Source organism: Vipera ursinii (genome assembly GCF_947247035.1).
Source record: "Vipera ursinii genome assembly, chromosome: Z".
In the NCBI taxonomy this organism is placed as follows: domain Eukaryota; kingdom Metazoa; phylum Chordata; class Lepidosauria; order Squamata; family Viperidae; genus Vipera; species Vipera ursinii.
Window position 1 is genome coordinate 47,240,020 of NC_139517.1, and position 23,569 is coordinate 47,263,588.

At 40.3% G+C, this 23,569-nt stretch overlaps 1 protein-coding gene across 5 annotated transcripts; it reads right to left on the bottom strand.

Moving 5' to 3' along the window:
- Positions 1 to 3,232: 3,232 nt before the first annotated feature.
- Positions 3,233 to 22,512, bottom strand: PLEKHH3 (pleckstrin homology, MyTH4 and FERM domain containing H3). 5 transcript variants are annotated; one of them, XR_014494160.1, is made up of 10 exons: positions 22,146 to 22,512; positions 14,649 to 14,707; positions 12,951 to 13,036; positions 11,913 to 12,107; positions 11,429 to 11,586; positions 10,184 to 10,292; positions 9,485 to 9,782; positions 6,874 to 7,081; positions 4,941 to 5,163; positions 3,233 to 3,727 (listed from the first exon to the last, which is right to left on the bottom strand). XR_014494160.1 is itself a non-coding variant. In XM_083376936.1 (9 exons), exons 1-9 carry the CDS (start codon positions 22,287 to 22,289, stop codon positions 6,235 to 6,237), a joined length of 1,311 nt encoding a protein of 436 aa, XP_083233062.1. In that variant the 5' UTR covers positions 22,290 to 22,512; the 3' UTR covers positions 5,193 to 6,234. The 5 variants fall into 5 exon arrangements, 3 of the variants coding, with proteins under 3 accessions (XP_083233062.1, XP_083233064.1, XP_083233063.1); XR_014494161.1 differs by having other exon boundaries at positions 3,233 to 3,823; XM_083376936.1 differs by lacking the exons at positions 3,233 to 3,727; positions 4,941 to 5,163 and adding an exon at positions 5,193 to 6,288.
- Positions 22,513 to 23,569: the final 1,057 nt, after the last annotated feature.

A 23,569-nucleotide genomic window follows, 5' to 3' on the forward strand; every position in this document is an offset into this window, starting at 1 on the left:
AGGGTGCTGCTACAGTCCTCGTGTTTCCCAGGGTTGCCTGTCGTGCCAGAGGTATTGCCTGTAGCCCCAGATTCTTTAGCTCCCCACTTTCCTTAATTCGGGCGAATTTTGTGCTCCGTGGAGAAACATTAATAAGCAAATGCCGTTTGTTTAACCGCGCAAAACTCGGGGGAAACCTTGGTATTTGGGAACGGAAAGGCTTAAGCCTTTTCATTTCTGTTTTATGCACGGGCTGGGAGGGTCACGAAGTTTACCTCTTTTATTTTAGCAACATCGTGGCACTTATAAAAAAAGGGTACTAACGCTAAACGAGTTGTTAATATGTAGATTGTGTGCCAGGAAGTGAAATATTGAATTATTAGCCCAAACCCTATAATTTAACACGAAAAGTAGGGGGTCGTCTTATACGCCGGAAAATATGGTAACAACTGCAGTGATTCACTTGACTGCCAAAAAAGGTCATAAAATGGGGCAAAGCTCACTTAACAACTGCTTTGCTTAGCAGTGGAAATGTTGGACTGAGTTGTGAATTTATGTCAAGGGATATCTATTTGGTGAGCTATCATTAAGCCCAGCTTACTCCTTTCTGAAGGAATCTGGCTAAATTAAAATCAAGCAATATGCCTATTTTTTATTTTTAACATTCTTAAAATGCTTTTTCAGTTTTAAGCTATGTTTATTTGCACATGTTTCTGCTGAGGAAGTCTGAGTGGATAATGAAGAGAAATATCTATAGGCGTTTTAAAATAATCCAAACCTGTATTTCCTGCATAAGTTTCTGGAAATTTGTATTACTCAACATTTAATCTGCAGCTCCATTAGCATATAATAGATGAAGACAGATTAAAACAGGAAGGGTAAGCCAGGCAGTGGATATCTGTGTAGTCATCTATGCCAGCAGTGAAGAAGCATAGTGACTTAGATTGGGAAGCTACTTGGGCAGATACTGCTCCATTTTGTCAGTGATAGAGGAATTACAATTGTCATAATAATCAAGACTTCAGATCATTTGAGCCAGTATACTTTATTCTTCTGTTGTTTACCTGCCATAATGATTTTCAGTAATCTGCTTCTGTGTCAATAATCCTTCTATTGCCCATGTCACTTTGAGTTGATCATCTGGGAGTTGGGAGCATTTTTAATGAACTTTAATGAGTTCTACTTAATTTTTTCCCCATCTTTTCTCCTCCATTTGATCCTGTCCTGAAAAAGAAGAGTTTTATACCAATTCCATATTTATCCCAGAACTGATTAAAGTATAATCTTGCTTTATACCAAAAGCTAACTGACAGAAAAACATACAGTAGACTGGGTTGGTGGAGGGATAATATGTTCACTATCCTTTTTATTCTTTCTTGCCCAATGGAATGTCAGAGAAGTATGTGAAGAAGCTTGGGATTCTGCCTGCCTGCCTGCTTGCCAATCAGCAGGATAGTTTTCCAAAAACAGAACGGGAACAGATTTGCTATAGCCAAAGAAAGATTAGAAAGTAAGCCAATTTAGCAGTGTGGTGAAAAATAATCCAGAGGAACTTCACCCAATGAATACCAAGGGAGAGGCTTTCTCAGAATGTTACTGACCTTGCTATTTTTAAGCCCCTCCCTCTTCTAGTCATGTGATTTAAAAGAGCAGTTAAAGCAGACATGTCAAACACAAGGACCAGGGGGCCGGATGCAGCCCGCAAAGTGGTTTCATGCGGCCCGCGAAGCCATCCTGGAAACTGAGGGAACGACCCCCACTGCCTTGGCCCTGGCCCAGAGACCCTCCTTCTGCCAGAGACCCTCCGATCTGTCCCACTCCTGCCCAGGCCCCCATAGGCACCTTGATGCGAACGATGTAGAGCTGGCCACGCCCACCCAGTAGGCCACACGCACTCTAGCCACGCCCACCCAGTAGGCCACACCCACCCAGGCCACACCCACCTGGCCCCCTGAGGGCAACCGCAATGCTGATGTGGCCCTCAATGAAATTGAGTTTGACACCCCTGAGTTAAAGGCTTAGAATTTTAGAAGCTAGATTGCTATTAGCCTAATTTTGGGGAAATGTAAAGAAAAAAAGGTGATGCTTTATTATAGCATTGTGCATGTTGGGGGTTTAATTTTGAAAAGTCAGCACCTTGCTATTTGGGAGAGTTTGTATCTTCTGATTTTATGTTTGTGTTGATCAGGAAAGCAGAACAGTGCTTAATTTTAAGAAAGTTATTAGCTTTTTGAAGAATATTTTATCTATTGTATAAACCATTCTCTTTATGTGGAAAATAATTGCAAGCATTTAGAAGCATTTTTTTCTTTTTGCCTTCTCATTCATAATTTTTGGATTCCTGTGGAAAAAGAATATAAAGTAGGTTATGATGTTCACTGTTAAACAGAAGGTGCAAATGCTTGGAAAAAATGCTGGTATTCTTTGGCATTAATGTGTATGGTTTGCAGCCATCCTTTTAATATATTTTATCAGCACCCCAATAAGGCCACAGGTAGTCCTCAACTTACAACAGTAATGGAACCCACTAGTAGTCACTGGTTATAACAGTCATTAAGGTGCCTACGTGATTGCCTTTACAATATCAACCCCTGCTCTCCCCATTGTGGTCATCAGTGAACCACAGGGTGCTTCAGGGGTGGGAGAGGTGCTGGGATACCTAGTGCAGGCCAGACTTCCATTGCAGCACCTCTTCAGCTCTCATACGGCCTGCCCTGGTTACTCCCTTACTCTGAAGCAGCTCGTGCTCTGTTTCCCATCCTGCTGGGTATGCACTCTCCTTCTCACCCTGTCATTGCTTGCCACACTTGTGGACTTCCTCAGACTGAGGCCACAAACTCCTAATATGCAGGGAAGCTGAGAGGCAGATAGGCCAGCTCTCCTTCCCAAACATAATATCCAGAATGCAATTCATAAGACCAGGAGGATTGCCAACACCCAAATTTTGTTCACATGACACAGGAGTGATGCGGCGCCCGTAACTTTGGGCAGGGGTTGTTAGTCCTTTTGTTTAGTCTTTATTCAAACAGTTGCTGAATACATGATCTTTAAATCGAGGACTACCTCTAAATAATTATTTCTTTATCCCTTAATATATATTCTTAAGAGGCAACCAAAGGAGAGAAAATAATGTCTCTTGCTAGTTTCTATAACCTTTGTTTGATTGACTGTGTCAGTAGGAATAGTATGCCAGGTATCATTCAGATGAAGGAAAGGGAAAACAATAAAACTCTCTTCAGCTTTTTTTGGAACAAAGGGTTGTTTTGTTTTACACAGGAGAACAGAACAAGAAGACACTTTGTACAAAAAGTATTTAATCAAAACAGACGTGGAAACAAGGAATCCCTCTGTATAAAACAGGAGTCCCAAACCCTGGGTCTGAGGACTGGCACCTGTCTGCGGCATGCCAGAAACTGGACCACGCAAACAAGCGAAGCCCCATCCATGGGATGCAGGCAGCACGGTCCATTGAAAAACTTCTCCACAGAACTGGTCCTTGGTGCCCAAAAGGTTGGGGGCCATTGATATAGAAGACATAGTTTATCAGCTCCTTAGGAGCGAACAATATCACTATTATTCCTTTCAATGACCAGAATATATGCTGATCCAAGACTCCTGCCAGGTTACATAGGAGTCAACTCAAAATTCTACCACTGGCATTTTGGGGAATATTTCCCTGTTCATGTGATTACTGGGAGTTCTTGAAGCTGAACATGCTTGTCTGTTGATGCTGCAGAACTGTCTTCATCTGAAAAAAGAAAGCAACAGGTCTTTGGAGGCAGATAAATACTAGTGTCCTCCCAGCATATAACTGCCTTCCAAATACCTTCCATCTCTTGGACAACTGCAAAACAAAGAGAAAATTAAAGAAGAGTTTGGTATACATCCTTTCAGTCAGATAAGCTGGAGAAATGTCAAGAACACAGAACACATAGTTGGCAATACCATGTTGCAGCTCTTCTGAGTGTGAAAAATTGGAATGCTGAACAAACAGAACTATCTGTGGAACTTAGTTTGCTTCAGTCAACCAGTATGCATAGCTAATTAGCAGCCTAGTAAGGATACGCTTTTTGTTCAAATTTGCCAAAGTTGGGTAAAACCAATTTGCCATATTAAACAAACCACATATGGGGTTTATAGATATACATAAACTGAATACAAGCTATCATGTTCTTATACTTTTATATTAAATATTTAACATATGCATTAATGAAATATACATTGTAGTAGAGCTGGACTCAGAATAGTACAGGAGTGCAGAGCTTTCTGTCTTCAACACAACTACATTTGTTACTGGTTCCTTTTCTCGTACTGAACAAACTCAACTTTTTGGACAAGATGTATAGATTGTTAACAGAAAAAACTAGCACATTTTTTTTAAAAAAAACATAATATGTACCACTTACATTTATTTAGCTGTACCCAATTTCTGCAATAGATTCAATATATAGTAAGGACATACAATTGTAACTACTAAGAGCAGCACTTCACTTCTAGATTGGCATTATTTCAAAGTCAAATAACCTTTTTCAATTTTCCCTGCTGGGTTACTATACATAGTGTGAGTGACAGTAGTATGGGCCAATTACATTTAGGAATATTATGCAGCTCACCTGAAAGTCCTAAAGGTTAGCATTTCTCTGGGTGTAGAACAAGGTGACTCAGGTTGGAAATAAGATACATTGGCTGACTATGTATGAAGGCAGAGGAACAGTGGGTGTTTGCCGCAATATATTAATTAAAGCAAAACTCGCCCAAGAGATGTTAAAATGATATCACACAATCTCAGTTGCCTCTAGACAATTCTCATATGCACCATTTCTTCTTAATAGAAGGATAATTCCTAGTCCTAATCAAGAACCTAACCAAACTCTTAAAATATTTCCGTCTGCCCTTTCATATGTGGCTTTGTCCAAATTGGTACCAATCTATTTTCATATTCTCCAGATGAAGTAACTCACCTGAGGATAACCTGGAAAGGGCAGAGCTAATCACTTTCCAGACTGATTCAGAGAGGCTTCCATGACCTTCAGATGTCCCATACTCCATTTCTTTAACAGATGATGACCCATATCAGAGAAATGGCCTTCAAGGTACCACTGTGTAGATGTTCTTGCTTCTCTACTTATCCTTTGGCCAAAGAAGATCCAAAATCCAACAGACGATGCCCTAACACAAAAGGCCCTGGAGGCAGGTAATAGTGTGTAGTTATATGATGCTGAAGGTAGTATAACATAAGAATAAAGCAGGTTAATACAAAACTGGTTGAAGCAGGGATATAACAAAGTTGCCCTTCAAATTCCGAGTGTCTCCTTAAAGATAGGAAACTACTACTAGTGGACAGCTTGTATGGCTAAATCAACAAACTGGCAGTAGATGCATGTAAATTTTGGAATAAAATTCTCCACTTTGGCCTTGATCTCTCATACAGGATGACCCTTATTTCCAGCACTAAAAAGCAGTGCACACTGCTGGCTGCTGCAAAGGATTTAACTCACATTGAGACACCCTTGTAACTGAACCATAGTTTCAAGGTCTCCAGTATGCCTGCCCACCATAGCTAGAACACTTAGGTAAGAAAGTCAGTCCATTGGGGTAGGGACAGACATCTCCTTTCGAAGTTAACAATAGGGGTTTCTGACTTACAGAATGCATTGTTTCCATATTACAGCTTTAAAGTCTTGCAAATTAGAATTTTTATTTTGCTTAGTTCTATCCCAACCTGACAAAGGCAGGCTCCTTCACTACAAAAGCAAGCTACTCTTATTTATGTATTCATTCATTCATTCATCTATTTTATATCATCTCTCAAATACATTAATTGTTGCTCAATAATGTTTAAAAATAAAGTACAATATAAAAATGATTAAATAAAAATTTATAGACAACACAATCTGCAACCAAGGTGTAAAAGGCCTCTCTTCCTAGATCTCACCTGATTGCATCCCCTTACAGATGGGGCCCAGATCATGCCTCTGCTGAAGAATCTGACTGGTAGATGTAATTGGGGATAGGTGGTCTCTCATATAAGCCAATCTGATGCCATAATGGTTGCTGCAGCCAGACAGGCTCCAGACTTTGTTGTTATTGTTGTTGCTGTTGTTTTACAATGAAGATTCTAAACATACTGTCAACTCTTGGTCCCTTTTTTCAATTTAGCTATAACTGATACACATATTTTTATGGGAATTTTTTTTCAAACCTGATAAAACTATTTAGTACATTCGTTGAACAGGGTTGCTTATGCTGGCAGTTCTACATGTGGAATTGGAGATACAGGCCATACCTAAACATCAGTTCTTGTGTCATCTGGGATAAGGTGACAAAGGGGGGGGAATGACAAAAGGCCTAATAATGTCCAGTAGAAAAGTACTCAGTGCTGCAAACATCACAGTGTCAAACATGCTGAAGAAAAATAAATGGGATGAGGAAAGGAAGAAAATGATTTAACAATTTATATGGAGAATAAAAAGCCAAATGTAATTGTTCTACCAGATTACATAGTTAAATGATACTAACATGTTTCCCCAAAAATAAGACCGGGTCTTATTTTAATTTTTGCTCCAAAAGATGCATTGTGGCTTATTATTTTCTGGTTAGGGCTTATTTTCTGAGAAATATGGTACTAAATGCCTCTGTTTGGCTGACAATCTTAACTGGGGCTTATTTTTGGAGTGAGGCTTTGGAGCATCCTGAAAAATCATGCTAGGGTTTATTTTCCGGTTGGGTCTTATTTTCGGGGAAACATGCTATATCAGCCTAATTCCTGGCTGTTGGTAAGAAACTAGAGTTGTAGGACTTACTATTCCCAAGAGATAAAAGTTACATTGCCAGCATCAGTTATACCCCAAGTGCAGCCTTTTTTGCATCCCGCCAATTAAGCAATCTGCTCACCTTCTGGGATGTAGCATTAGATGTGATGGCCACATAACAGGTGGTAGTACCAGTACAATGTGTGGAGTGTGGGATTTCCTGGCTTCCTATTAGTGCTACAATCTCATCCAAAGAGGGCACACACTCCCGCCCTTTGCTTTTGTGCAGAGCTTGTGTGATTAAATGTCCATAGTGGGTGACTGGTGATCTTGGGAACAATTTCTCCATCCTGTTGTGTCAGGGAAGATAAAGTATTAGGTGAGTAATTCCATTAAGTCTCATTAATTAGAATACTGCACTGACTTCCCTCCAAGATGGCGTGCTGGGTGGTGGTGGTGGTGCGGGATTTGCTTCTCCTGCTGACAAACAGCTGATTTTGCTGCCAAAGTAAGTTCTTGGCTGCTGGCTCAAATGGACCCTTCTGGGAAGAGGAATCCTGGAGGTTGCAATTCCTATTAGGGGCAGTCGGAGAATCCCAGTCTACATCTTTCCTTTCAGCTGTTTGTTTCTTTTAAGCACATCTTCGCTTTTAAATGCATATTGCAGTTTTATTTTTTTTTAATTCTTATTTTTAAAGGTTAATCGACTGGTTGAAGGCTGATTTACTCTAACCCCCTGCTGGATTTTCATGTTAACTTTCTTTCTTTGCTTTACTGTTTTTTCCCCCCTCCACTGTGAGCTTCTTTGGCTTTCACTATGAAGGTAACTGGCAACTTTCTTTTTTTTTTTTAATTGAAAAGTTTTAAAATACATTTTATCTTTAACAATCCCTCCCTCCCCCTGGCAACTTTCTGAGTCGTGGGACCATCCAGATTGGATTCGCATCTATATGGGATTGCACTGTAGAATTTAACTCTTAAAAAGCTCTGGTCTGGATTTTTTGTTTTTGAATTTTTGATGGAACTTTTCCTTTTTTTCTTCAATGTTCTATGTAGCTATTTTGTTATAGTACATTTATCCTTTTTGATTTAGAAAGGAATTGTTTTCGTTGGTTGTGTAAGTTCAAATACAAGGGAGTCTGCCTCATATAAAAAATCCAAATAATGCATCAAGCTAAAGTCTGGTGGGCTATCTTCACAGAAAAATGTTTTTTAATCTACAACTTCAAATTGAAAACTTTGGTTAAAAGCTTAATAAAATTACCTGGGTTTCAAATCAACCAAAAGAGAATTACCCAGATGTAAACAAACACAACCAAGCCAGACTGACAAATGGATGGACTGTAATCTAAGTCTATGGTGGCATATTTGGAGTAATTTGGCTGGAAAGCAGAAGCCCTGTTGCAGAAATTTGAAGATCTGGATTTTACAGACTTAGAACTGGCAAATTTGATGACTGATCAACTGGACTCTGTTAAGAAGATGGATATCATACCATATTGGTAAATAATTTGGACTTGATTTTCCTGGGAAGATGGATCGATTATATTTAACCAAACAAAAACTGACAAGAGACTTTATACCTTGGTTCACAGTGAGACTGCTTCAACAATGGATGTAGTGGAGATATTTACAGCAGAGATGTAGAATATGGGAAGATGAGATATTGTTGGGAAAGCTTCCACTAAAAATCTTAAGGGAAAGTTTTATTATTAAGAACAAAATGAAGATATTTGATCCTGAATGGATCAGAGATAATGCTTGTGGTGATTTGTGGGAGATAGGAAGCCACTGTAGACTTTCTATAAGTTAAATATAATGACAGATTGTTAACATAAGGGCTTTGAAGTTTACCTTGATTTATCTGTTAACTATTTTGTTTTTACATAAGTTGGTTGTAAATAGATGTAGAAGTTTATTGATTGTGGGCCAGCTTCACAAGGGGGAGAAACTAACATTGTTGCAATATATTTAGCAGTAATCAAACAGAGGGGATAATAATTGTACATTTTTGTTTTTTGTTCTTTTTAATGCAAATTTTTGTGATAATTTTTTGGAATTTGTATTTTAACTTTTTGAACAAAATAAAAAAATTAAAAATTACTAACACATGAAACTGTTTGGAATGTTTGGATTGGGGGACATATTTCAGGGTTTCAGAGGCTCCTGCTGGGTTGAAGCTGTTTTTTTCCAAATATTGTTCATTAAATGTTCTGAGTTAAACTGGAGAATAAAGAAACAGATATATAAATAATACTGCACCTACAAAAATATTCTCTCTAAAGGCCTGCCTTGCACATTGCTCAAGTGTGTCAAATGAATTATCTTTCTAATCCACTTCCTGCCTAGTAGACCATAAGCAGACTTAATGGAAATTTATTGGCAACTGAAATCATGTTGTCACTGGACACATTAAAAAGGGAGGACATCTTTGTTCACACCCTCCTGCATATAAAACAAAGAAGGATGTTGAACAGAGACTCTCCCACCCTTTCACTTTCCTCATATTGGGTGAAATAATCTTTGCCAGTTGCTCTGCATTCAGTGCTGAAAGTTTGTGACCAAAGTATTTCACTAAGAATGGGAACTCGTGGCCATCCCACTATTGCTGAACTACACCTACCAGCAGCACCAACTAGCAAAGCTAATGGTGAACGATGCTAGGAGTTGTAATTCCTCAACAGGTGGAATATCCCAAGTTTCCACTTCTGCATTAGACATGTTTTTCACTGTTTCCCATTTCCTTGGCTCACCGCTGTAGATGCAGATGCAAATAGCAGAATATAGGCACAGAAGGTATAAATGTGTAGCTCATGCACACAAGCAGCTGCCAATAGCGCAAATATGTGGGTGCCCCTGTAATAGGTGGCTCTGTTGTCTGTTTCACCAGTTGGCAGAATATTTCATCCACCAGGGCTGGAAGGTCATGGCAAGTTTGCAGCACGCCCTGCATGAGAAGGATCGGATCTCGCATTTCTTCAAGCTGTTGTAGTGAATGGAAGAGTTTGACAGCTTCATCACGAAGCCCTGCATAACCTTGGCCACCCTGAGCTGCAAAATTGGGCAAGGTGGGGTGACGGGAAGAAGATAAAAAGAGAACAACAATTAGGTATTATACATTTAAGATCTGCTCAAGCTCTTATTTTCTCCTCTGTTAAGGCAGAGAATTGGAATATTTCATGCACACAGTTTGTATTTAAGTCAAGTACTGCATTTGGTCTTTAAATATTGAGTGGTATGGGATTTGTTTTCATTTAAATTCAATATAGTTGATATAATAATTTTTTAACATTTAATAATGTTTTCTTTCTGGCATCTTAAACTTTAGTGGGGTGATGAGTTTTGGAGGGTCCCTCAGGGCCATGCTCCTGAAAGACCACAAGTAACGCAACTTTAGCATACAACAAATAATGAAATCAATAAGTTATGGATTTTGATTACTAGCTACACACCTGCATAAGGGAAGGGCAGAAGAGGTGCATAAATTGGGCCAGCTGTATAACATAGGATGGGATTATTGCTATAAATTTGATCCAAGATTTCTGGGCTGTCGCGGTTCTCCTGCAATAGAGAGAGGAAAATGGGGGGGGAGAGAGATTTAGTCTATATTTCTACTTAATAAGATTACTGAAATTAACATCAGGTTCTTCATACAAAATTCTTAGAACTAAGGTCCAATCTCTAGAGTTGCCATATTCCAACATAGCATCTTCCTAGACAAAATGTGCTAAGATGGCTGTTGTCTCTGTAAAGGGCATGGCACTTCAGTAATTGCCATTATCTGTGACTGACCCAGAGGCTTTAAGAACTTTCCAATCTCCATCTGTATTTTATAATGGAAACCTGAGGAGGCATAGACAATATATGTATACAATATATTGTATGGAGATGAACTGAAATTCATCTCCAGCTGTGGAGATGAATTGAAATTAAATAACAGAAATAAAGGTATTCCTCAATTTATAACCATTCATTTAGTCATTATTCGAAGTTACAACAGCACCAAAAAGTGACTTATGACTGTTTATGACATTTATGATCATTGTAGCATTTCCATGGTCATGTGATCAAAATTCAGATAACTGGTTGGCAACTTGGCAACTTGTTCATATTTATGACATTTACAGCGTCCTGGGGTCATGTGATCACGTTTTGTGACCTTCTGACAAGCAAGTCAATAGAGAAGGGAGATTCACTTAACAACCATGTTACTACTTAACAGCTGTGGTGATTCACTTAACAATGGTGGCAAGAAATGTTGTAAAATGAAGCAAAACTCACTTACCAACTATTTCGCTTACCAACAGAAATTTTGGGCTCAATTGTGGTCACAGGTTGACTATATCTTTACACTTACAAATAACTTACTGAAATTTAATTTAATGAATATTCATAGCATCCTCCTGAATAAGATCTGTTCACTGCCATATGCTTTTAAAAAGTAAATGTCAAAATATTTTGATGCACTTAACTTTACATTGAAATCAAAGCTATCAATTTAACCATAAAGGACTGAGTTCCTGGCCCACTAAAAATATTGCATGTGATTATTGTTTTCTGTCCCCACTTCAGAAAAAAGTCACCACGTTTCCCCTGACTATTTTTGCCAAAATCCTCTCCCAGATTCCTATTGCTAGTTAACCATGCCCTCATTCCTACTCCCAACAACATGAGTTTGTGCTCATTTGGTTCCTCACCTCAATGTCACGCATGAGGAGCTGTGTGGGGGTCTGCAAAGGGGCCTTGCTGATGATAACCTTCTGCAAAGCACAAACCCAGTGTACAGCTTCATTTAAGTGTTCTGTATAGAGTCGGTAGCAGTGCTTTCTGCCAAAAACTGTGACTGCCCAGTAGCCTGGAGGAAAGGGAGAGAGAAGTACTCATATATAATTAATATGAAGATAATCATAGACAAGTGTAAGGAAGTTTGACCTACTTTCTTAAAATGCATGGATTATATTTTCACTATGCAAAAAGCGGCAAAAATTAAAAATATTTCCAAATATTTCTTAAGTAAATCTATGGAATTTGGATATCTTAGTAGCTGACCACAGCCTGGTAAGAAAACTCAAAAACCAAGCCTTTGCTGAAATCATTCATTTCTGTTGCCACAAAGAAACTACAATGCTATTAAAACTGAGCACAAAATTCTTTAACCATTCGAGAGCAAACAGTCTTTACCTGTTTCCTTATAGGTTTGCTTGTCAGGCCACAGCACAGAGCAGAGGCTAGTGAGAACAAGGGATCCAAGGCGTTGGGCGCTCACCTCACACCCGCTGTAGTAGTCTAGGGAATCTTCTGTCAACACAAACCAGTATTTGCGAGGACGCAGCCAGGGAGTTTTAATACCTCCTCGGACCTCTCTCTGCAGCCAGCCTGGAAGATGAAAAAAAGCTGAGTCCCTTCAGATTTAAGATCATTAGATCAGGGCTTTTCAACCTTTTCACCCATTGTACCACTTTGGGGATATGGCAACCTCCGAGTACCACCAGTCGCCTAGCAAGGTGTCAAAAACGTGATGACCAAAAAAAAAAAAAAGGAAAAAAGTGATGAAGTACAGGTAGTCCTTGACTTACAACAGTTTGCTTAGTAATTGTTTGAAGTTACAATGGCACTGAAAGAAGTGCCCCCCAAGCCACAGCCGAGCAAGACACCTGCCTGCCTGCCTGCCTGGCGGTGCTCTTCCTCCTGTCCGAGGTTTTCATTGTTGTAAGCATTGGCAGATTGGCAGCGGGGATGGGATGGGGGGGGTGTTTGGTTTTTATTCTCCCCGTCTGCTGGGTGGTTGCAGCAGGTTTTGGTCACTTCACCTGACCCTGGGACACTGTGACTGTCATAAATATGAATCAGTTGCTAAGCATCTGATGAGATGCTGCAACATTCCAGCTGATCGGCGCTTCTTCTGGACTCAGCAGAAGCGCCAGAATCAGCATCGAGCTCCAGCTGGAGCCTGGCGCTGATCCTGGCGCTTCTGCTGAGCCCTGACAGCCCAGCAGCTCCAGCCATCTCTCGCTCAGGCTTGTGCGGTGCTGCCACCGGTTCAGCTCATTCCCCTCCCCTGCTACCACTTTTCTAGAATGGTCGCGTACCAGCTGCCAGGTGCCAGTGTACCACAGGTGGTACCCGTACCACTGGTTGAAAAGCCCTGCATTAGATTACTTTAAAAAAAAAATAAAAAGGGAGGGGAGGAGACAAACAAACTTGAGCCTAAGTTCCCACCTTTCACAATAGCATCAGGTTCATATTGCATCCTTCCACAGCTCTCTGTGATAAGACTGTGTGTCTCTTCAGTCACTGGCAAAGACCTGAAGGCAGCAAACAGAGAAGGAAAAACAGGCATCAGTCAGACCTGCATAATGCAAATGAAAGGAGATTGATTGATCTTGCCATAAGATTAAACCCATCTCTTTCAATCCCCCCCCCCAAAATAACAACAACAACAATATGCTGGGCTCCTGATGTTATCAGTCCCAACCTATGAATTTTCATTTGATGGATCAGGAGCCACCACTGATTTAAGTCATAACAGCAGCACTGTATTACCAACACAAATGGTTTTGCAAAGATGAACCCTGAGAAGCTTTGGAAAAACCTTCAGGTGCTTTCTCAGTAGATTATCTCTTTTGTACACTTTTATTCTCATATTGGGATATAATTCCCAAGTCTCCCCCTTTTTTTATAAGGAAAGAGGGAGCATATTGCCCCTCAATCCCATTTCTTCCATAGTGCTGGGAAACTAGTCTGAGATTTTGTACTGTTAACCTCAAACTAAAAATAAGCTGTTTATATAGAAGGGCTGCCAAGAATTTGGGAAATGAAGGAGCTCAGCTGAGGAGAGGATGCTGGCTGGATTGCCTGAGATGAGTTGGGAAGATATATAGAAAGAGAGAGAGGTCTTGGCATTTTTGCATCGAGAGAGAAAGCGGGGGTGTGGGGTGTGGGAGAGGAAAGGAAGGGAAGAGAATGCCTCCTCCTCCTCCTCCTCCTCCTCCTCCTCCGTATTCATGATTCTTTATAGCACATTGCAGATAGTCCAATCTCAGAAATTACTGCAGATAAGATTCATCTCTGCGGGTGTTCAAGGCATTATCAAATACTTTTCTATTTCTATTTGATTTGTCCTAGGACTACAGTTATTCTTTGGGGTTCAAGTAAAAATTAAGTACATTCCTAGGTTCTCCTTATGTCCTCTATTTTCACATTTCCCTGCTTCTATCTCATCCCCCCCCCCGTCCCTTTCTCCCAGCTACCTCTTGGAGCAGAATTCCAGTGGCTTCACAAAAGAAACTTCTACTTCACTCTGCCTTTTCCCAGGCCCACCTTGGCAACAGATAAGAAGTAGGAATCACTCACCCAAATAGTTACTTCCTGCCTGGCTATGCCTGATCCCAGCTGGGAACTATTAGCTCTGAAACAGAGTGGGAGATGTGTGGGTCACCAGGCAGAATTCTTTCCATGGATTTTTTTGGCTTTCCAGCTGAGAACAAACTGAAAACATCAGGATTGATACACTTGGAAGGTATTAATTTGTCCTTAGGGGAGACTTGGGAATTATACCCAATACTAGGACTGAACCCTAAAATGCAAAGTAATCATGAACTTTTATGTTTTCCATTTCTTTCTCCTCTTTTTGCTTCTCAGTTTAACAAACTGTCAGCTTGAAGCCTGAAGATGGAATCTTTCTCAGAGGAAAACCATAGGGAAAGGAGGGGTGTGAAGCTTCTGGTCTGAAACAGAGGATGTTTTAGAGTGGTCAAGTGAATATTAAGTATCTCCCTTTCTTTTATGAGAACGGTAGCCGGAAATGTGACTCTGACTAACATGCAGCATTCTCCCATGAAAACAGAGTATCTTCCCGATTGCAATGCTGGTTGCCCTCTACTCCCCATGCCTCATATACAATTTTTTTATGCTCACCTTTCGGAACAACTGCTAGCACAACTGGGCTGAGTGAGGTTCACTTGCAAGATAGAGTCCTGAGAAAAATCAGGTGAATAGAGAGAGAAAGAGAAGGAAGAGGAATGTCATCAGGATTCATTCAGAATTGAACATAAAAAGCATGAGAGTTAGATTTAAGGAGAATGAGGGAAGAAGACATTCTGAAAGATTTAGAAATTAGAATTCCAAGATAGGTAAAATGTTGTCCTGCAATTTCATCATTTATACATTCATAAGAAAGAGGTTATTTAAACAGAAAATGGGAATGCATAATTAGCATTCATACAGGCGGGATGCCTCCCAACCTTACAAGGAAGTATGTTATTAATTTGCAGCTTTCCCAGGCTACCCAATCTGCACTACTGCCCCTCCCAAGCCAGAGTCTAGCTAATCAACCTTCTCACATCCTGCAAGCTCCAGCAGCTGAACAAGTTCCTGTATCCTCAGCTGACCTCGGTGTTGGGCTGCAGTCTCTTCAGAATTGCACAAGCACTCTGTTGGGTAAGATACAGCTCCCCCCCCCACAAAAAAGTCCTATTGTAGCCAATGCTTCCTTCCCCTGCAAGGGGAGAGGGGGAAGGAGCAGGCAAGTCCTAACAGAAGACAGGAAAATATAGTCTCAGGCACCTAATTCATGTAAATTCCCTAATGTTGGCAAAAATTGTAAGCAAGTTTGAGATGCAATTGTGAGAGTTTGATGGAATTGTAGGATCTAAAACTTCATACAGTCTAGACATAGTCCCCACAAAGATGCCTCAAATAAAAAAAATGATGCTGGATTTGTTCTAAGCTGCAGGGAGGGGGGGAATAGAGAGAGTGAGCAAGAGAGAGAGAAAGACTATATATAAAGTCAAACTGAATAGGGAAAAGCAGGAAGCTACTGGAACAGGTACTGAGTAATAGGCAGGACACCAACTGTCCTGTGGCATTTTAACACCTGTTGTAACTTGGCCCAAGTTGGCATAGATTATCATGATTCTTTAAGGGAGACTAGCAACCATCAACAGAGCATGGAAAGATTAAACAACATCAGAACTTAAAAAAATAAATATGTCCAGGAAACAATTGCAAAAATTAATTTTCCCATCATAATTCACTTCTAAAAATTGTATACTGAACTGCAGATATGGCTGGATTATAAGCTCTAAAATATTTAAATTATGTCTGAGGCACTTAGCAAGAACTATAAAACTATAAAACATTTTATACCCTCACATGTTTGAAACTTAGCTTTTTGCATTTATACAGTGCTTTTCACATCTCTCTTGCTCCAGTCCCCCAGAACACTGAGACACCATGGAGCGTGTTACTGTTAAGCACCATCTAACTGATTTTAATTATTTTCATCCTGAGGAAGAATGCCATGCATTACTATTGACAGTTGCACGTATAAAGAGGGGAAGCAGGAAAAAAAGACTGAAGATGAATAGAAACATGCACTTCTGAAAACATGTCTTTATTATCATGAGGGGGAAAGATACTGAAAAAAACAAAGGCTATCCAAACATCAGTGGGATTAACTTTACAACAGGCTAGATTTGTTTGAAATTAATTACTGAATTTGTAACTTGTAAGTGGACCAAAACAAACCTGACATTTCAGTAATGTTGAATAAGTACAACCTTACAATTCTTCAGTTTTATAACAGAGTGAATCAAAATCAAGAGTATAGCATGATATCCTATTAAAATTTGGTCATGTTCTAATTCCTCAACATTGTTCTTTACAACTTGTAGAATATGGGGGTTGAAATAAAATAGATACTTCCTTCAATTACCTGCTGTCCTTCCTGCTGGCCATTTTGACAGCCATTTTACTTTTAGGAAGCAGATATCTCTAAAAAAAAGCTTCTGTCAGAAATGTACAGTAACTTGCCCGGAATTCAATTCCCATCAATTAAAAAGAGAAATATGAAACTTCAAATCTTTAGGATGCTCTACAGATTTTCATTAAAACAATGAATATGAATCATAATTCTGAGACACTCAAAGCTAACAATGACACAATGTGTGGCAGGAAAAAAATGGATGAGGAAAAGTCTGACGGCTTGCAGAGCAGTTCCCTCATCCTCGCCACTGCCATTATTTACTTTTAACTCTTTCTCTATGTGCGTTTCCCTCAACAGCACTGAAAATAAGCAGATAATGCACATGGCCAGAAAACTGACATTGCCCTGTTCTTACCTAAATGAAGATACCTACCTGACAAGAGTATATTTATTGTTTGGGACTGTCGCCTGCACAAGCTGCCAGCTCAGATGTACAATGCACATTTTCTCAAGCTCTGACATACAATCCACCTTTCAAGGCATGGCTTTTGGTTGCATGCAGATTATAAATAAAATAAATATCACCATGTCCAGCTTGACATGGACAAACGGCTAATGTTACACATTCAGCTTCCTTATTTGTACTGGGAACATTAGGCTTGACTTAGTACTGCACCAAAAAATAGCTAGAAAAGGAAAGAATGTGTACAATTTGAAACAACCCAGTACCATCTGATGGTCTACTGAGAGCACTTTATTTACTTTGTAACTTTTAAATTGGTGACCATAGTATTGGTATCTGAACAGCTGCTATTTATCTTTAATACCAATGAATATTTGCATTTTTATATTTGAAGTTAAAAAAGAGTATGCATGTTGTATTTCTCTTTTTAAAAAAAAGGTTACCGTAAATTTGATTTTGTTTATATTTAATGGGATTGGTTTCAAAGAAGGAAAAAGGGATGAATCTTATTTAGACACAAATCTCTAGGTCAGGGCCTTTCAACCTTTTCAACCATTCTACCGCTTTTAGGATATGGCAACATCCGAGTACCACCAGTCGCCTAGTAAGGTGTCAAAAACTTGATAACAAAAAAAGGAAAAAAGTGATGAAGTACAGGTAGTCCTCGACTTACAACAGTTTGCTTAGTTACTGTTTAAAGTTACAATGGCACTGAAAAAAGTGCCCCCCAAGCCACAACCGAGCAAGACACATGCCTGCCCGCCTGGCAGCGCTCTTCCTCCTGTCTGAGATGTTCATTGTTGTGAGCATTGGCAGATTGGCAGCGGGGGTGGGGTGGGGGTGTGTTTGGTTTCTATTTCTCCCGTCTGCTGGATGGTTGCAGGAGGTTTTGGTCACTAGGACCAAAACTGGTCACTAGGTCCAGCTGGAGCCTAGCGCTGATCCTGGCGCTTCCGCTGAGCCCTGAGAGCCCTGCAGCTCCAGCCATCTCTCGCTCAGGCTTGTGTGGTACTGCCACCAGTTCAGCTCATTCCCCTCCCCCGCTACCACTTTTCTAGGATGGTCACGTACCACCTGCCAGGTCCCAATGTACCACTGGTGGTACCCGTACCACAGGTTGGAAAGCCCTGCTCTAGGTTACATGGCCAGGAGGTTCTGCTATGAAATTGTGCTGCTTTCCTGTATCTTTATCATTCACTCACCAGAAAGGCAGCACAGATTGTGAGAGCCCTACTTCTCTCATACACAAAGTTAAGGGAAAACATGACAGGTAAAGTTCCCAGAGATAAAGAAATGGTGATAGCAGGAATTAACAAGCTGCTATCCTAAAATAGGAGGTGCAGAGACAAAGGGCTTAAAGGGAAAAAGAGTAAAGCCTCCTCTCAGGCTTACCGATTCTATTATAGATAGCAATTCTGATTTATAAAATTCAGAGCAGCTTATCCAAATACCCATGAGGGTTTTAATGATCCAATGTAGATAATTGTTTATCTGTAATAAAGACTTATGGTGTAAAAAATATTTACTTTTAAAGTACCATAACTTCTCCTGAACTAGGACTTCTCTTGAAAAACCAGTTATTCTTAGGATTGTTTAAAAAAATGAGCAGGAAATTAAAACAGACATCATTCAGCCTCAAATCAATATTCCGTTTTGGAATTTTACACAGGAAAAGTTGAACAAAAATAAAGGCTATATGAGGAATACTGAGGAAAAATGTACTTTTTAAAAACTCAGTAGTGAGGAAAACTATCAATAAATATAGAAAAACGAGTTCAAGTGAGAAGTTTGCTCCTGAACCTAGACTATGTTTACATAATTGCATTTGAACAATTTTTCTTTGGTAGAACTGCCAAGTAGAATTGTATGGGCTGTAAAATCCAAGAATTTCTATTTATCATGCAAAAAAAGCCCTCAGATTAAATCACATAGCTAGAATATAAAACTACTGAAAAGGAGTGCTTGACCAAAACTTCAAATGTTAAAGATTTATAGAGTATTGCCTTTCTACAAAGGAAACAATGGCAGGAAGAAATTTTCCAAGGGTACAATAGCTTCCAAAGTACCAAAAACAAAAGAAAAGAAAAAAAACCCCTGCCTTTTTAAGCAATTAGTAATGGTTGAAATAGCATATATGCATAGATCTATTTCCAAGTTTCTGTTTTCTGATTAAAATTAAGAGTCTTTGTTTCCATTTGCTCCATCTTTCAGTTCTGCTTCCTGGCAAAAGGAAAAAAAATGTGTGGGGGTGAGACAATGATCTATCGATCCTATCTCAAGCATGGCAGATGCCCTCTGAATAGACACTTAGGCAAGTCTAGTTGACAGCCACTGCACAACTAACTTCAGTTTCCGATCTCTCCAACCTGACAAATGATAAGTTTACATTTGCCAAAAGATCCTAGTAGCTTCATGCAAAAAACAGACAGAAAGAGTTTGAGCATATAATTTAGGGGTCAAAAAAGATAAGAAAGGGGTAGTCATAGAGGTTTATATAATAATCATGATATGGAGGGAGAAATATTCACAATCTTTTTATTTAGCTGGTAGAAGATTCAGAAATAGCAAAAAGAAATCTTAAATTATTTAATTTAGCACATTACCAGAAGATGCAATAGCCATGGGTTTAAAATCAGTTTTCTTTAACCTGGCATTTACCATACACTCTGGATACTATTCCTGTAATCCTCAGCCAGGCATAGGTTTAAAACAGAGCAATTTATGAAAAAAGGTCTTATCAGAGGGTCTTACAGCGAAGTCAAAATGGTAGTTTCAAAGGCACTCTTCCTTTCATATCAAGGAAGAGAGAAGGAGGGCTGTTGATTCCCAAACTTTTTATTTGACCATTTGGAAACAGGAGGATGGATTGGGAGTTTATCCAGAATTAAATCATTTTAACCATTGTTGCGGTGGTATAGACTAGATTTGGCACATTTGTTATCCTTTTTCTTTTAATTGATCACATATGCTTCCCATGTTCTTGCTCAGAGGGATTAAACAGCAACTACTCCTCAGCTACTGCAAGACAATGCGGAGTTGAGGAAATGCTCCAAAATCAACATGTGCCCAAACACCACGTCTCCCACTTGGCACTTCTCTATAACATACTTCTAGCACAGGGCATCTTTGTCTCCCCATCCTAAACTTGACATCAAAATAAAGTTTCATCATTTCTCCTCCATCGTTGGTTGGGGAGCGAGGGGGAAAATAAAAGGGCACAAATCTGCAATGCAGCTAAAGGCAAGGATAGGATGGCCCACCGGACAGATGATCCTCTGAAAAGAAGGTGTTTTGGGGGTTTTTTTGCCTTTGGAGTTCTAATAGCAGATTTGTAGAAAACAAAGGAACTCCAGACCAGTTTCTTCTAGCAGCTACACTGAACTGTCTCAACATGTTGTGTCTCGTTCATCTTGACACTGCCTTTTTTATCTAAGAAAGAAAGGCTGAAAGAGAAACCTCCAGAAAAGAAAATATAACCAGCACATCTGAGCTCTGAATTAAAACGAACTTTTTAAGATCCTTGGGGTTTTAAAACTAGCCAGCCCTCCAGCCAGCCACCCACATCTCAATTTAGTTTTGTCGGAGAGGACAGCTTGGCCTTTTTACTGTGCCAAGAAGTGACGCCATGAAAAAGATTAGCCAGACAAAGATTTCCTTGGGGGCTGAATTTTTTCTGCCCTAGTATAGGCATCGTCATGCCATTAAACTATGGTATCATTTGAACTAGAGCTCAGCAGTCTGAGCTTGATTGGAATGAGAAAGATTTTAGACATGTGGTAAAACCAATATTAAGTTCAGTAGGTAGAAAGTATCTATGAAATGTAATTTCCGGATAATTTCTGTGCTTATTTGATTCCCAAAACCCAGTTTGGAGCAGAGTGCAACAATAGCAGCTATTTGTAACTGCAAGATCATAAAAACTCTAGAAAAAGATGTGACTGCTTTAAAGAGTGCAAGAAGTGCTTGTTTGCATACCCATGCACCTTCAGACAGTTGGTAAATAAGAGTGGAAGAAATAGCTCATCTTGCTAATTTGGCTATTTTTTCTGAAGGGAATGACCAAATTCAAATGGCTGTGGCAGAGGAACTTTCTTTCTGTTTCTTAGGGAAAAAAGAACAGCAGAACAAAATATGGGGTGAGAGACCTGAAGGTCTTACTATGAACACTTTGGTGACATTTTGATGGGCTCTATATGATAGCTGTTCATGCCAATCAACAGCCAGCCTTGCTCTCCACTTTGAGCTCTTTGACCCTCTGTCATAATTAAAAGGAAATGAAGGGGGAGGAAGAAATTCCAAGTATCCAAGACATCAACTTTTCCTAAACAACTCATGGCAGAGACTTGGCATAACTATGAGGAAATACTATTTTTTCTGCTCATCTGAGTCAGCAAACCACTCCTGCAATTGGATTAATTGAAAGGTAAAGAACATGTACCCTCAGGATTTTGCTTTAGCCAATGTAGTCCATTTTAATGGTCATGGGAGTTACCATACAGCAAAACCTAGAAGCTCACAGGTTCTCCGTTTAGGGGTTAATTTAATGTAAGGAAGTTTGATTCACAAAAAAATAGAGAAGGTGCTGCACATACTTGCGTATAACTCCATCCCCAGATAATCCAAACCTGATTTTGACACTTCAGTTCTCAATTTATCTGTTATATACAACAGAAGGAAGGCAAATAGCTACAGAGATATAATAAAATCCTTGTGCATTAATTCTGAGAAAATCAATCAGATTAGAAGGGAGAAAAAATAGGATGAGAATTAAACTAACAACAAAAATAATGGAATTCCTCCACCAGAATAACAAAACATCTTCCAAAAATGAATCTGAACATATGAAGTTATCTTATTAATGACAACTATATTATAATACAATCCCATTTAAGGACATGTGGCTAAGACATGAAGGCATGTTTCTTTGCAACTCTTTAAAATAAAGCAGTAGAAAAAGAATGTATGGATGCCACTAAGCACGTTCTAGGTCGATACTTTATAACATCAGAAGACCTTCCAAACCGGAAAAACTTCCAACGACCACTTTACTCTCTTTTTATTATTGCATCCTTAGTAGTTACATAAGATCTTTTGAGTCCCCAGCAGAGAGGAGTGAAACGAATCGAGGGACGCATTTTCTTCCCAGACCACAAAAATGATAGATTGTTTTCCTTCTAGCTCTCGAAAGAACTCCAAAACCAATGGAACGAAGCTCTGAAGTTGCTCCCGCCTGCGCACAGCTCACCTCATCGCCTTGCCTGCGTAATTCAAAGGTTTCTTCAACTTCTTCACCGGCCACCTCCTTGCTTGCCTCACAGTAGTCGCGTCGCAGCAAGGTGAAGCCTTGCCTGCAGCACAGCAGCCACCATAAGCCGCCGGGGAACGGCATCCGTAGTTTCGGTCTGCGCGGTAAAAGCAGGGAGGGAGGGAAGGAAAGGAAAGGAAGGAAGGAAGGGTTGGGCAGGCCGGTCTGGTTGATTGAACAGCCCAGGGCGCGCTTACAGAAAGCGAAGGGAACCTTTTGGCGCCTTGACCTGGCCGTCTGCTCTGCTTGCTTAACCGGGCTCTAGCCCCGCCACCGCTTTCCCCGCCCCAGTCCAGTAGCGGGGGAGGGGCGCGTCACGGCAAAGCCCTGTCGGTTGCCCAGGAAAGTGCCACCCTTTCCGGGGGGGCCGGCGGCGGCGGCGGTATATTTCATCACGTGGGTTGGCTTGGCCGGGAAGGGATGGCTGGTCAATCCGGGAGCATTCTCTTTCCTCACTCCCTTGGCTGGAAACAGGACTGCAGTTGGCTGCCAACATTGAAATGCTTCATGAAAAGCATAAAGCATATACCAAAAGCGTCACTGGAACAGGATGGTGTAGTATTTATTTCCCGGAGAATGGAAAGCGGAGGGAGAGAATGGAAACGGGTACCAAGAAATCTGAAATGTTGAAGGGCAGCAGGAAACCTGGGACAATAAAAAGCATCATTCTTAAATCATTGGGGCTGTCTGCACCTTCTTCTGGCCAACTGTATTTTCGACTAGCGTTTGTGAGAATCGCTGCAGATCAAATAGGGTAGTGTCTGGCTCTGTCCTGCAATTCCAGGAAATTGGGTTAAGTGATCTAAGTTAAGATAACATGAGAACGCTGTTAATAAGTCCAAGCGACGTGCAGTACTTCCTGATAGGAATCAATACTGTAGAGAACGCCTTCGCTTCCAGGTGACCTTGAAGTAAAAGCAAAAGTGTGTCACATCATAACCCCAATGTATGTAAAAAAAATAGTAATTATTCTGAACAAACAAAACATTTTTATTTCTTTCCTTCAGATGATCAGGCTTTGGATTGCTAGGTCAGTAGCAGATAGCAGGTAGACAGGTTAATTTAAATTTAAATTTAAAAATAATATTGCTTAAATCCAAGTATTCTTTCGCTGAAGAGCTGAAGGCCCGCAGCTTCAGTTCAGTGGCGTAGCGTGGGGGGTGCAGGGGGGGCCGGCCGCACTGGGCGCAACATCTGGGGGGGGCGCGCTCGCACTGAGCTGCTCAGGGAGCCCCAAGGGCTGCACAGAGTTGGCTTGGCTCCGCTCTCGAGCTGCTCTTTCTTGCAAAGCGAAATGAGTCCGGCAGGTGAGATGGGCGGCCACATAAACTGAATAAAATAAATAGAAGCAGCCAACTCTCCGC